Source organism: Bufo bufo, chromosome 3 (genome assembly GCF_905171765.1).
Source record: "Bufo bufo chromosome 3, aBufBuf1.1, whole genome shotgun sequence".
NCBI classification, from domain to species: domain Eukaryota; kingdom Metazoa; phylum Chordata; class Amphibia; order Anura; family Bufonidae; genus Bufo; species Bufo bufo.
This window is the reverse complement of record NC_053391.1, coordinates 180,218,600-180,232,378: the sequence shown is the minus strand read 5'-3', so window position 1 is coordinate 180,232,378 and position 13,779 is coordinate 180,218,600. Positions and strand designations below refer to the sequence as shown.

The 13,779-nt window shown below is 43.2% G+C and overlaps 1 protein-coding gene across 2 annotated transcripts in view; it reads right to left on the bottom strand.

The window, feature by feature from the left end:
- The window catches only part of RPGR (retinitis pigmentosa GTPase regulator), an 87,744-nt gene that overhangs the window by 37,356 nt on the left and 36,609 nt on the right, over positions 1 to 13,779 (bottom strand). For both annotated transcript variants that reach the window (XM_040423788.1, XM_040423789.1), the window contains exon 9: positions 6,395 to 6,519. In XM_040423788.1, coding sequence (XP_040279722.1) covers positions 6,395 to 6,519 — 125 coding nt within the window. The remainder of the gene's footprint in view (positions 1 to 6,394; positions 6,520 to 13,779) is intronic.

The window sequence follows — 13,779 nt, the reverse complement described above, 5'->3', positions numbered from 1 at the left end:
CAGTGTTCACTCTTTTATGTAACTCATCTTGTAATGTGGACCTCTAGCTATGTTTTTAATCCTGCATTAATCATGATATGAAAGAAAGATTTTATTGATACTTTATGATCGTTTGGACTTCGAATGATCTGAGTATACATGTGTTTATTGTAAGAATTGTATGGATATAACAAAAGTCTGCAACCAAAATTTTAAATAGATCTAGGTATATTACAAAAATTGTTCAACATCCTATTCTCTACATAAATAAATGTAATCATTAAAACCGAAATACCTCTTTAACTTCAGCTGAAGTGAATGGCAGTAGCAGGGCAAAGGAGTGTGACCGTCATATCGGGCAATGTGAGTTAGGTGAGCCAACTCTTTTTTTTTTTTATATTCATTTTTTATATAGTTTTTATTAAAGGTATTTTGCAACCAAATTTATATTCTAGCCTGGTCTGAACGGACTATAAAGTCGACAATATCTCCACCTAAGTGCCAATGCTTTCCTGTATGTGGACTTTTATAGGTAAGTTCACTTATTAAAGATGTGTGATCAGGTCAAACTGGACATAACTAATGAGGCAGACAGGAAAACACAATTACAGAGAAGCAGTAAATCACAGCAAGCTACTGACAATAAATACAACATACAGAATCATAATCTGGTATCACAAATACAATTATTTTACAAAAACAACCTTAAAATCCGATCTCTGACTCAGTACTTGATTACATACCCTTGGGACATAAATCTGGAAAATATGTGCACAGATGGATCCACAGCATGGATTTTATCTCTGGACAACAACCAAGAAACACAATCCACAAGACGCCTAATGTTTAATATGCTGTATGTAAGTCAGAAACCGCATGGAAGTAACTGAATTGAGAAATACGACAAGCTCAGATTTCTGAATATAATAGCAATATAAAGCTAGTTATTAGATTCTGCGAACTCTAGTAGAGTAATATACTGTTTCATAAGGTCCTATTTAAAGGGAACCTGTCATCAACTTTGTGCTGCTCATACTAACGGCAGAATAAACTAGAGACAGGTGAGTTGATTTCAGCGGTCTGTCATTTATAAGTTAAAAGTAAGTGGTTGCCGAGAACCAACATGACAATTATTGCAGACTGGGCCTGGAAAAGAGTCACGGCCACCTGAGAAGAGTCATGGTTATTTATGAATTCCTGCTCTCCCTGCCACCTGCTGATGACTGACCGTCTTCTACCTAGTTTTCTCCCTTTCTCTCTAGGAGAGAACTGCCAATCATCAGCAGATGGTCGGGGAGAGCAGGAGATTATAATAACCAGGACTCTTCTCAGGTAGATTTGACTCTTTTCCAGGCCTGTGCTGTAATGATTATGATGCTGGTTCTCAGCAACCACTTACTATTAGCTCATAAGTGACACACCGCTGACATCAGCATTTCAGTCACTGTTTTATGCTGCCCTCAGTGAGGTCAGCATGAAGTTGATGACAGGTTCCCTTTAAGATAGGTGCTTAGGCAGAGTGCTTAATCTCCTTACAGAGATCAGTCTTGTATGGAAGTACTCCATGGGGTATGGGGACTTACTGGAAGTACTCCATGGGGTATGGGGACTTACTGGAAGTACTCCATGGGGTATGGGGACTTACTGGAAGTACTCCATGGGGTATGGGGACTTACTGGAAGTACTCCATGGGGTATGGGGACTTACTGGAAGTACTCCATGGGGTATGGGGACTTACTGGAAGTACTCCATGGGGTATGGGGACTTACTGGAAGTACTCCATGGGGTATGGGGACTTACTGGAAGTACTCCATGGGGTATGGGGACTTACTGGAAGTACTCCATGGGGTATGGGGACTTACTGGAAGTACTCCATGGGGTATGGGGACTTACTGGAAGTACTCCATGGGGTATGGGGACTTACTGGAAGTACTCCATGGGGTATGGGGACTTACTGGAAGTACTCCATGGGGTATGGGGACTTACTGGAAGTACTCCATGGGGTATGGGGACTTACTGGAAGTACTCCATGGGGTATGGGGACTTACTGGAAGTACTCCATGGGGTATGGGGACTTACTGGAAGTACTCTATGGGGTATGGGGACTTACTGGAAGTACTCCATGGGGTATGGGGACTTACTGGAAGTACTCCATGGGGTATGGGGACTTACTGGAAGTACTCCATGGTATGGGGACTTACTGGAAGTACTCCATGGCATGGGGACTTACTGGAAGTACTCCATGGTATGGGGACTTACTGGAAGTACTCCATGGCATGGGGACTTACTGGAAGTACTCCATGGTATGGGGACTTATTGGCAATGCTCCATGGGAAACAAATATGCAAAAGGTATCTTCCAAGGCAAGAGAACCATCTCACCAGCGCCACATCTTAAATGTAGCTCCCAATGAGTCAAAGTCCAACTTTCCAACAAGCCTTGGGACATGACAAGGGAAAATAGCCAATCCAAAATATTCATAGAAAGCCGTTTTGGGGTGCTTGCCCTTCATCAGTATGGAGCAGAATTCTGGCTGGCTGGGTGTGATGCTTTGAATGCAGCTTAGGCAGGGTAGATAAGATAGGTGCTTAAAAACAAAAAAGAATGGCCTTTATGGGGTAACCCTGTTTTTTTTTTTTTTTTTTTTTTTTTTTAAAACAGTGTTTAATCAGTGACACGTTAGATAGGGTCTGGAATAAAACTAAAAAGATATTGGGTGTAAGCAGCCCCACACTTTTTACTCCACTTTGGCATAATTACAATTTAAAAGAGTTCAGGTTAATTGAAGATTATAAGTATTGGAATTCACGCGGCATCAACCGTTTAACTCATATAATGTCACATGAAAGTATTATCCCCTTTGACGAATTAATAATGGGTATAAATGTCACCTCTCTAGATAGATATAGATATGCACAAATTAGACACGCATACACGAACACCCAGGATAAAGATTCTTTGATCACCAGGGCAAATTCCTTCTTGGATTACTGTTTTAAATTTACAGATATACAACTCACTCTCTCACAAATATATTGTAGCTTCCGGGACTGCTTAGGAGAAACAACAACATTTAAAAGCGAGGGAGGATGGGAAGCTGATTTAGGTGTAGGAAGTACTGTTGATTGGGATATAGTATATCGAAATATAAAAAAAGCATCAATATCCCAAAAATACAGATTAATCCAGTTTAGGATTGTACATCGCCTGTATTACTCCCCTGCCTTCCTCGCCAAAATATATAGGGAAAGAAGGGATACGTGTTGGAAGTGTTCGGCTGAAAACGCTGGTCTAGGTCACTTGCTATGGGATTGCCCAGAAATAAATGGATTTTGGACCAGAATCTATGAAGAACTACATAGTAGATATAAGATTAAATTGAACCGCTGTTTTACGCAGGCAATATTAGGTCTTTTCTCCCATGTGGATTTAACGCCCTATCAGACTAAAATCTCCTTGGAGAGCTTCATGGCCGCAAAGGCCTTGATTCTTAAATATTGGGGCACAAAAAACAGCCCTACTTACTCCGAGTGGAGGGCTCGGATAGATACCATTGATGTTTATAGAAGAATAGTAAGAAAAACAGAGTAGTCCTGGAAGGGGCAGGTCTTTGATACCTTTTCTTCGCTCCAAAGAGCCTGGCTGTTTGTGGTATTGACCACGAGTAGCAATAGGAGACGGCTGGATCCCGCAGCAGTGAATCAAGGGGTGGGTATAATGGGGTTAACTATGTGGATTGATGTATGATTATCTGTTATTTTTAAACTATATGTAATGGAATTCACATTTTTGGCTCAGAAAAACAATAACGAATTTTTCTTTAAAAAAAAAATAATAAAAAAAAGGCATTTCTCTCAGAAATTCTGTTCCAGACATTGTTCAGAAGAACAGCGTGCCTTGATTAAAAAGTTGATTGGAGAGGGGAAAACATATAAAGAAGTGCAGAAAATGATAGGCTGCTCAGCTAAAATGATCGCAAATGCTTTAAAATGGCAACCAAAACCTGAAAGACGTGGAAGAAAGCGATTTTTTCTAAAAAAAAAATTAAATAAAAAAAAATAGACTTCTCTGGAATCAGCGGATGGATGGATCTGCGAGAGTAGATGTTGCTATTTCTTAGCAGCTATCTTTTCTGACTCAAAGAGCGGGCTGAAGGGCAGGAGACACATTACCGTTTCCTGGGTCCACCAGTACAATGCATGTTTGTCGCCCCTCTCTACTGTAGCAGATAGATATGTCTCTGTTTCCTCCAAATACCTTAAAGGGGCTGACCACTTTCTGATGAAGTTTCTAAAATGCTATAAACAGATGTGTACTGCCATAGGAAATGTTAAAGTACATCATTCCTTACTGAAGCCCCCTGCCGCCCATACTTATAATGTGTAAACACTGGACACAACAGTTGCTACGTCCATAACTTTCAAGATAATGCGATCACATCCCGGATCCATCCCATTCTTCACGGGCACTGAAAGCTTTCATTGTATGTGCAGAATAGTCATCGTACATTAGTAAATCACATGGCCATCACCATCTTGACAGCGATGGACACACATTTTTCACAGTTCTGATGGATATAGACATCAGATGTCAGGTAGTATCTAGTGTAACTTAATTATAATGTAATGACAGAGTACCTTCACCAGTGTAAAACATAACCTTTACTGATGATCATTAAAAATCACCCAATTTGTGCCCTGAACAAGCGATTAACAATGAGGCTGGGCAGGACAAGGAAAGGAAAATTGACTCACCCTCACACTTGCCCTATCAAGCTATAGACGCTCCCTAGCAAAACGGAATGGCCACCCGGATAGGGGTGAACCCGTGTCAGGAACCTCCTGATAGGCCCTATATGTCCCTGACAAGGGATAGATACCGCCACCCGAGAAGAGACTTAGCATGACTACAGTCCAATAGTAATGTCATAGGTCCCCATAATCATTGCAAAGTCATGGTTAATCATGAATTCCTGCTCTCCCTGCCCACCTGCTGATGACTGACAGTCTTCTACCTAGTTTTCTCCCTTTCTCTCTAGGAGAGAACTGCCAATCATCAGCAGATGGTCGGGGAGAGCAGGAGATTATAATAACCAGGACTCTTCTCAGGTAGATTTGACTCTTTCCCAGGCCTGGGCTGCAATGATTATGATCTGGTTCTCAGCAACCACTTACTATTAGCTCATGAGTGACACCCCGCGGAAATCAGCATTTCTGTCACTATTTTATGCTGCCCTCAGTGAGGTCAGCATGAAGTTGATGACAGGTTCCCTTTAAATCATGTTTTTATATAAAAAAAAAAATAATGAAAAAGAAAATCCTGCAGTTTTCACGCTGGCCACGTATCCTAATAATAGGCGCCACTTCCTGCTCTGTACAGACCACTTCACTGCAGTAATCTGCTCATCATCAAAGGCAGGATTACAATGACAGATATCACCTATATACACACACATAGATAACACAGGATCCACCATTCACAACAGGTGATATCACAGCTTATCAGCTCGCCCCTGACCTCTACACAGGTCACAGAGCATGCCTAGAAAACTCCCAGAGAAATCAATAAGGTCCCCCCCCCTGTTCAGGCATGATGATTGCTTCCCCCATAATTTTGTTAAGGAAACAGAATTTAAAAAAATACTAAACTGATGAAGGATATGTGTCGCTATATGGTTTTAACTAGCAGAAACATTTTTGGGTGACACATTCCCTTTAAATGTCCACAGCGCAGAGAAAAAGACTGTACTTTTCATGGGAGGCGTCTTCTGCTCATTGCACGAGAAGCAGGGTTGCTCGTTTGTTGTGTGACTGGCTAAGGGTACTTTCACACTAGCGTTCGGAGCGGGTCCGTCTGATGTTTCATCAGACGGATCCGCTCCTATAATGCAGACGTTTGCATCCGTTCAGAACGGATCCGTCTGCATTATAACTTAGAAAAATTTCTAAGTGTGAAAGTAGCCTGAACGGATCCGTCCAGACTTTACATTGAAAGTCAATGGGGGACGGATCCGTTTGAAGATTGAGCCATATAGTGTCATCTTCAAACGGATCCGTCCCCATTGACTTCCATTGTAAGTCTGGACGGATCCGCTTCATCCGCACGGCCAGACGGACACCCGAACGCTGCAAGCAGCGCTCAGGTTTCCGCCTGCTGAGCGGAGCGGAGGCTGAACGCCGCCAGACTGATGCATTCTGAGCGGATCCGCCTCCACTGAGAATGCATTAGGGCTGGACGGCTGCATTCGGGCCGCTTGTGAGCCCCTTCAAACGGAGCTCACGAGCGGACATCCGAACGCAGGTGTGAAAGTAGCCTAAGAAGCATGACAAGTAGCCGGTGGACCTGGACAAAATGGAAGCTACAACAACAGGGCCTAAGATGCAAGGACAGACTAGGACAGACAAGATATGCTTACCGACTGAACAGTGAACTTTATAAAGTTCATACAAAGTGTGGGAGAAAACTGATTTGTAAAATTCTCTTCCCCTAATCCAAGTTTCCCATATCGTCCATCACCAAAGGTATAGAGAAGGCCTTTGTCTAGAACACAAACATTTGAAACAAGTTATTATTTGGAGAAAGCACAGAAAATTGACATTTTTATAGCCTGCGTAGATTGTGTGTACTATCACGAATATAACATATAAATAAGCATAACTAAGGCAATTTCAAAAAGGTACACATTTTTCATCCCCAAAATGCTGGGGAAAATGGCAGTGCATCTTATGAAGCAAATACTAATGAGCACTTCCATTATGGACGTGCTCAATAGTATGCAGGAAGCACGGGGAGTGGTGAGTGTGGCGCTGTTAGCGCTGGCTGTACTTCCTGGTCTTCCTCCGGGCGACGCGCTGTTCTGTGTCCTGATTGTGTATAGTGTCAGAGCACCGTCTGCAGAAGACCAGGGAGAGGTGAGTGCTGCTGGATCTAGAAAATGGTGGTGCCGTTCGGAGCAGGAGAGGTAAGTTATTTTATTTTATGTTTGATCTGAGGTCTGACAAAGATTGAGGGTCTGATCAGAGCTCTGATGAAGATTGGGGGTCTGAAATGAGGTCTGATGAGGATTGGGCATCTGATGAAGACTGGGGGTGTCGTCTGAGGTCTGATGAAGATTGGTGGTCTTAAAGAAGGTGTGATGAAGATTCTTATTTTCCTCTTCAAAATGCTAGGAGCGAAAAATGCCATCCTTTATGCCTAATATAGTTCATTTAAGAAGTATGTGAATGCTAAAGTATAGCACTATACATATGATCTGCATATATAATAGAGGATGCTGCTTATGCCTTGATTTAGAACGTTCTGTATCCAGACTTCATTGGATTTTTTTCTTACCTTTTTATTCAACACATTTTGGGCTACAACAGGGGTGAATAAATGTTGGACTCACTAGATGCAGGTGTTTGCATTGCATTTGCATTAACTGATGATATTCAGAATTATAGATGCGCATAGTGTGGCTCTAAAGCAGTTCACATAAATAGGGTTACAATTTCGGATGCAAACAATAGAGAGCATTTCTCAATGTGTATGGTCAGTTGAAAAAAGAGACAAAGGCAGAAATTTATCAAGACAGTCTTTCCTAAGCCAGTCATGATCTGCTGTATGCTGGAGTGAGATGGGTCTAAATTATTAAAGGAGTTGTCTCATCTCACAAAATGGCTCCTCGCATGCTTAAATCGTCCATATAACCAACCTAATTTACTTCTTGCCTCCGTTCATCTGTTTACTCCACTCTTTAACTCCTTTATAGAATGCTGGCTGTAAGGGGATACAGCCAATCTAGCAGGCTGGCCGCACTTGCGCGGTGTAGGACAGAGCTTGGGCCTCTCTGGTGGCCTGGCCTGCGGGAGCGCGCATAGGCATGACCCCTTTCTAGAATGCTGGTTGTAAGGGGATACAGCCAATCTAGCAGGCTGGCCGCACTTGCGCAGTGCAGGACAGATCTTGGGCCTCTCCGGTGGCTAGTATTGCGGGAGCGCGCATAGGCATGACTGCGAAACAGCTCCTGTCCCGGCCACCTCACACCAGCGCTTGCAGGCTATGTAGAACAGCTTCGGGACATGCGCAGTAGCCTTGGAGCTGTTCTCCACAGCTATTTATGGCAGCTCCTACCAGCGCATAGACAGTATGTACTACAAGTACAGGCCCTGGACCTGTACTACATATTGTCACCACCACCTGTCATCCTGTGACTGACGACATGTAGTAAAGTTTTCAGGACTTCATAGATTAGAAGTAGTTTTTTTTATTTTAAAATCCCAAAAAATCCAGAAAATTGCATTTTAGGGAGTAAAGAAGGTCTAATAGGCGCCAAAGAAAATGGGTTGGTGGTTTGATGTTGGCTCGTAGAATTATAATGTTGATTTGGAAGTTGGTTGACCCTCCAGCGGTGCAGCAGTGGGAACGGCACATGGTTAACTTGCTATATTAGTGCTTTACTAGATGAGCCCAGGAATAAAAAAAAAGATGTCAGAGACTATTGGGTGGGTTGGGAATAATCACTTTTTTATTATTTATTATTTTAAGGGTTGTGTTTTTAAAAAAAATCTTTTACCTCCTGCAGTTTTCTATGGGGGGGAAACAATTGGTATCTAAAAAGGGATACATTTGCTAATGTATTATTTGTATTGTAATTTTGATCAATAAAAAATGTATTTAGCTTGTGCTGCAGCCCTGGAACTTTACTACACAGCTAGGCAGCGCGACCGCTGCGTCACCCTATACCATTATTAAGGGTCAGACGGGGCGCTCGTTCCAACGCACTGCTATCTCTGCAGGGAAATCTAGAGATTACAATGTGCACTTTGGAACAAACCCACTGTTCACTGAGACAGCTGCATGGAAGTTTATTCTGCACAAAGGGAATGTGCACGCACAGGCAAGCAGTGGGATGACGTCGTCCTAGTGGCGTTTGCCTGTGTCATCAATCAAACTTGTATGTAGCAGAAAGTTCAGAGGAGGAGAACAGCAGCAGCCCTGAACTTCTGGGAAGTTAGGCGCATGTCTGGCCCTCCGTGCGGCAGAAACTCAAATCTATGCTAGGTAGGGGCTGGGGTAGGCTTGAACTATACCTTATGCCAGTTTCTGCTGTAAATTCTAGTAATCAAACATACAAAATAAAAAGCATGAAAAGGAGAGAAGAGAGTAGGCTTGATGTAGATAAGGCCAATACAAAAAATAGCCAGGGCATACTGTACATGGGGTTAAATACACATTTCAAGTGGAGTAAAACCAATACAATTAGCATCATAGCCGGACTGGATAATATCAGTTATAACATATGCAGACCTAGTCCCCAATATGCGCATATATCCTATAGAAATGCTACAAACAGATATGAATAGGGCCGTTGGGAAATAAACACAAAAAAAAATCACTGAGAAATTTAAGGAGTTTTCAGGCATTTTTTAACTGATGACCTATCCTCTGCATAGGTCAGCAGTATGTGATCAGTGGGAGTCCGACACCCGGGACCCCTGCCGATCAGCTGTTTGAGAAGAGGCCTTCTCACAGCTTTCCCTAGGCCATGTAACTTGGTCATTGGTCACATGGCAGAGGCACAGCTCAGTCCTATTACAGTGAATGGGGCTGAGCTACGATATCAAGCACAGTCGTTATACAATGTAAGGGTCCATTCACACGTCCGTAAGTGTTCTGCAGATCCGCAAAACACGGACACTGGAAATGTGCATTCCGCAATTTGCGGACCGCACATCGCTGGCACTATAATAGAAAATGCCTAATCTTGTCCGCAATTGCGGACAAGAATAGGACATGTTCTATTTTTTTGTGGAAACGCAAGCACGGATGCGGAAGTGCGGATCCGCAAATGCGGATGCGGACAGCACATTCCGCCCCCATTAAAAAGGAATGGGTCTGCAGCCGTTCCGCTAAATTGCGGAACGGATGCGGAACCATTTTGCGGACGTGTGAATGGACCCTTAGGCGCTGAGCTTGGTGAGCTAAGAGAAGGCCACAGCTCTACTGCAAGCACAGATGCCTTCTCAAACAGCTGATCGGCGGGGGTCCCGGGTGTCAAGCCCCCAACCAATACCATACTGATGACCTATCCAGAGGACAGGTCATCAGTATGAAAATCTTGGAAAACCCCTTTAAAGGGAACCGGTCACCTCCAAAAACCATCCCAAGCCGCCAGTAATCCCTGAGAGTAGCGAGCAGCATGTTTCCGACAATCGTTTTCTTACTGAAGGCAGATGAAGCAAACGTTCTTTTATTCCCTGCCGGCGCTTCTCTAGACATGCTTGAAGTCAAGGGGGCAGCAGCCTCCTTGCTTCAAGTCAAGGTAACCGCGCCCCCTTCCCTGCCCCTTCGCTGTGACTGACAGTGCTTATGCAGAGAGTTTGGCTGCCTTTGCCGAACAGCCGGCTGTCAGTCACAGGCGAAGGGGCAGGGAAGGGGGCTCGGTTACCTTGACTTGAAGCAAGGAGGCCGCTGCCCCCTTGACTTCAAGTATGACTAGAAAATCACGCGGGCTTTTCTAAGCGTTTGCTTCATCTGCCTTCAGGAAGAAAACGATCATCGGAAACACACTGCTGGCGGTGGTGACAGGTTCCCTTTAAACCCAGATAACTAAAAATAATCACCTCAGGGGTCCTATAATGTCAAGTCGAACTCAGACATACATAGCCTGTGACATGGTGCTAACCCACAAATATGGCCCATGGAAGCTCTGCTCTCTGCTGCTAAGTGCCACCCCTTTTGACATTTTGAGAAACTCATAAATTCCCAAATTATGGCGCGGGGTAAAATGAATATTAAATCTTTTCCATGGTTTTAAAACCTATATAGCTAATTTAGTGAATCTTTGGAGAAGTGACCTTAACAAGGTGTTAGGCTCAAGACAGAGTCCGACAATGTGCCGCTGTACGGTGCTCTGTGGGGCACTATATCTCAGAAACACCCAGTTCTCATCTAGTGTCTGAAGGAATATGGAAAAAAATACATAACTAGCAAATACGTGTGAATTCTGAAAAATAAATGCCCATTTGGGCTTCACAGAACTCAAAAGGTTTATGAAGCTGTAGATATGTCGTGTGGCAAGAGAACATTTCTCAAGTGAAACAACTTGATACTGGGAAGATCCTGATATGTCACTCCGGTCATCACATGGTACGTCACATGATCTTTTACCATGGTGATTAAACATGGTAAAAGATCATGTGACGTACCATGTGATGACCGGAGTGACGTCATCCCAGGTCCTTAAACTATAGTTAATGCTCTCCACAGGTCCTATACAGTAAAAAGTAGTCAGACGGAGATGCCCGCATCGCGAGCAAGTGGATTAAGGTGAGTTAAATGTTTTTTTATTTTTTTTAACCCCCTCCAGCCCTGTTTTACTTAGCATTCTGTATTCAGAATGCTATTATTTTCCCTTATAACCATGTTATAAGGGAAAATAATAAGGTTCGGGTCTCCATCTCGATCGTCTCCTAGCAACTGTGCGTGAAAATCGCACCGCATCCGCACTTGCTTGCGGATGCTTGCGATTTTCACGCAACCCCATTCATTTCTATGGGGCCTGCGTTACGTGAAAAACGCACAAAGAGGAGCATGCTGCGATTTTCACGCAACGCAAAAGTGATGCGTGAAAATCACCGCTCGTGTGCACAGCCCCATAGAAATGAATGGGTCAGTATTCAGTGCGGGTGCAATGCGTTCACCTCCCGCATCGCATCCGCGCGGAATACTCGCTCGTGTGAAAGGGGCCTAAGATGCACCTAGGTTTTAGAGGAAGGAAAAATGAAACAAAAAAATAAAATAAAAATTTCCCATCAGGTCTCAGATCAGATCCCCAATCTTCATCAGACCTCAGATCAGACCGCCAATCTTCATCAGACCTCAGATCAGACCCCCAATCTTCATCAGACCTCAGATCAGACCGCCAATCTTCATCAGACCTGAGATCAGACCCCCAATCTTTATCAGACCTGAGATCAGACCGCCAATCTTCATCAGACCTCAGATCAGACCCCCAATCTTTATCAGACCTCAGCTCAGAATACCAATCTTCATCAGAACTCAGATCAGACATAAAATAAATAAAATAACTTACCTCTCCTGCTCTGGGCAGTGCAGACCCTGAGGAGATCCAGCAGACTCTTTCTGCGGCGCTGCACTCTGACCTGACATTGCACAGCGTCAGGTGATAGTGAGCGCTATGTCCTGATGCTGTACACTGTCAGGACACAGAGCAATGCCAGGAGAAGACCAGGGTGCAGTGATGTCCTGTACTAATAAGAACTTCCATAATAGAAGCACCCATTAGTATTTGTATTATAAGACACACAAACATTTCCCCTCCACTTTTGGGTGAGAAAAAAGTGCATCTTAGGGCTCATGCACACGACCGTATGCCCTCCGAGACATACGGTCCATGAGTGGGCCATATGTCCCGGAGCAGCATACATCGTGCACACGGGAGCGCACAGCATCATCGGTTACTATGATGCTGCGCGCATCGGGCCGCCCACAGGGCTATTGTCCTGCACTCATAAGATCATATGAGTGCAGGACAATAGTCCCGCGAGCGGCCCGATGCGCACAGCATCATAGTAAGGGCATACGTTCGTGTGCATGAGCCCTTATAGTGAGGGAAATACAATCGGAACATTCTAATAAAATCCACTTGTTGCCTAATGTGCAAGATTACCATATTATCTCATTTATACATGGGATCACATTTACATCTATACCACTCTATGTCCTTCACAATATTCATAACTTGATTTGAATAATTTGATTAAAAGTGCTGCCATCTGGATACAATACAGCTCATATCACATCAGATGTGGCACAACCGCTTCAAAATGGCGCTTTACCGTACTTCAATTTAGAGGAACCTCAAATACAACACACAGTGAACTACTGAATTCATCATTTCTTCGGACTATGTACCGGCTGAATGACCCACAGAACAGAAAAGTTTGGACTTTTGACATCTTGAGTTCGCAGTTACAAGGAATAAAGTCAGTTAACTCTTTCAGAACCAAGCAAATTTTGTAAGCGACATTTTTGTTTTTATCTGCTTGCCTTCCAGAAGCCATAATTTTCCATTGACAAGTCCATATGAGGGCTTGTGTGTTTTTTTATTTTTTATTCTGTGTGGAGTCTGTGTTGATTTTTGCAGGGTTCACGGTAGTTTTCATTAATACCATTTTGGGTTACATACAACATTTTTTAATCATTTGTTATTCCTTTTGTTATTATTTGTTAATCATTATTATTATTTCTGCAATTCTGGAGTTAGGAATTTTCAACGTCATATTTTAGTACATAATTTTTGGGACATTTTCAGCTACAGCAATCCAAATTATGTTTATCTTATTTTTTTTAATATGACATTTTATAGAGAAAGGGGGTTTCCTGAATTTATAATTTTTTGGATAAACATTGTTGAAAGTGTATTTTAGTCTCCAATTGGCGATGGACTGCACAATCCACTGCAATACTTCTGTGAGAGAGTAGTAGGAGACCAAACATGGTAGGCCTGAGGGGGTTCACAATGTCACCAGCTTCCTTGACAAGCACTTGGAGGGGGGTACTGAGGGACACAATGAATCCCCTACCTCTGTCTAAGGTGGACTTCACATGATCGTATAGATTTTGAGATCCACAAATCGCAGATCTGCAAAATACGGATGTGGTGTGCATCACGCACTTTTCATGGTACCCACTGAAAAAAATGCCTATTGTTGCCTGCAAAATGGACAAGAATAGGACACGTTCAATAACTTGCGGCTCGGCTGCATGGATACGGACAGCAGGTAAGCTGTCTGC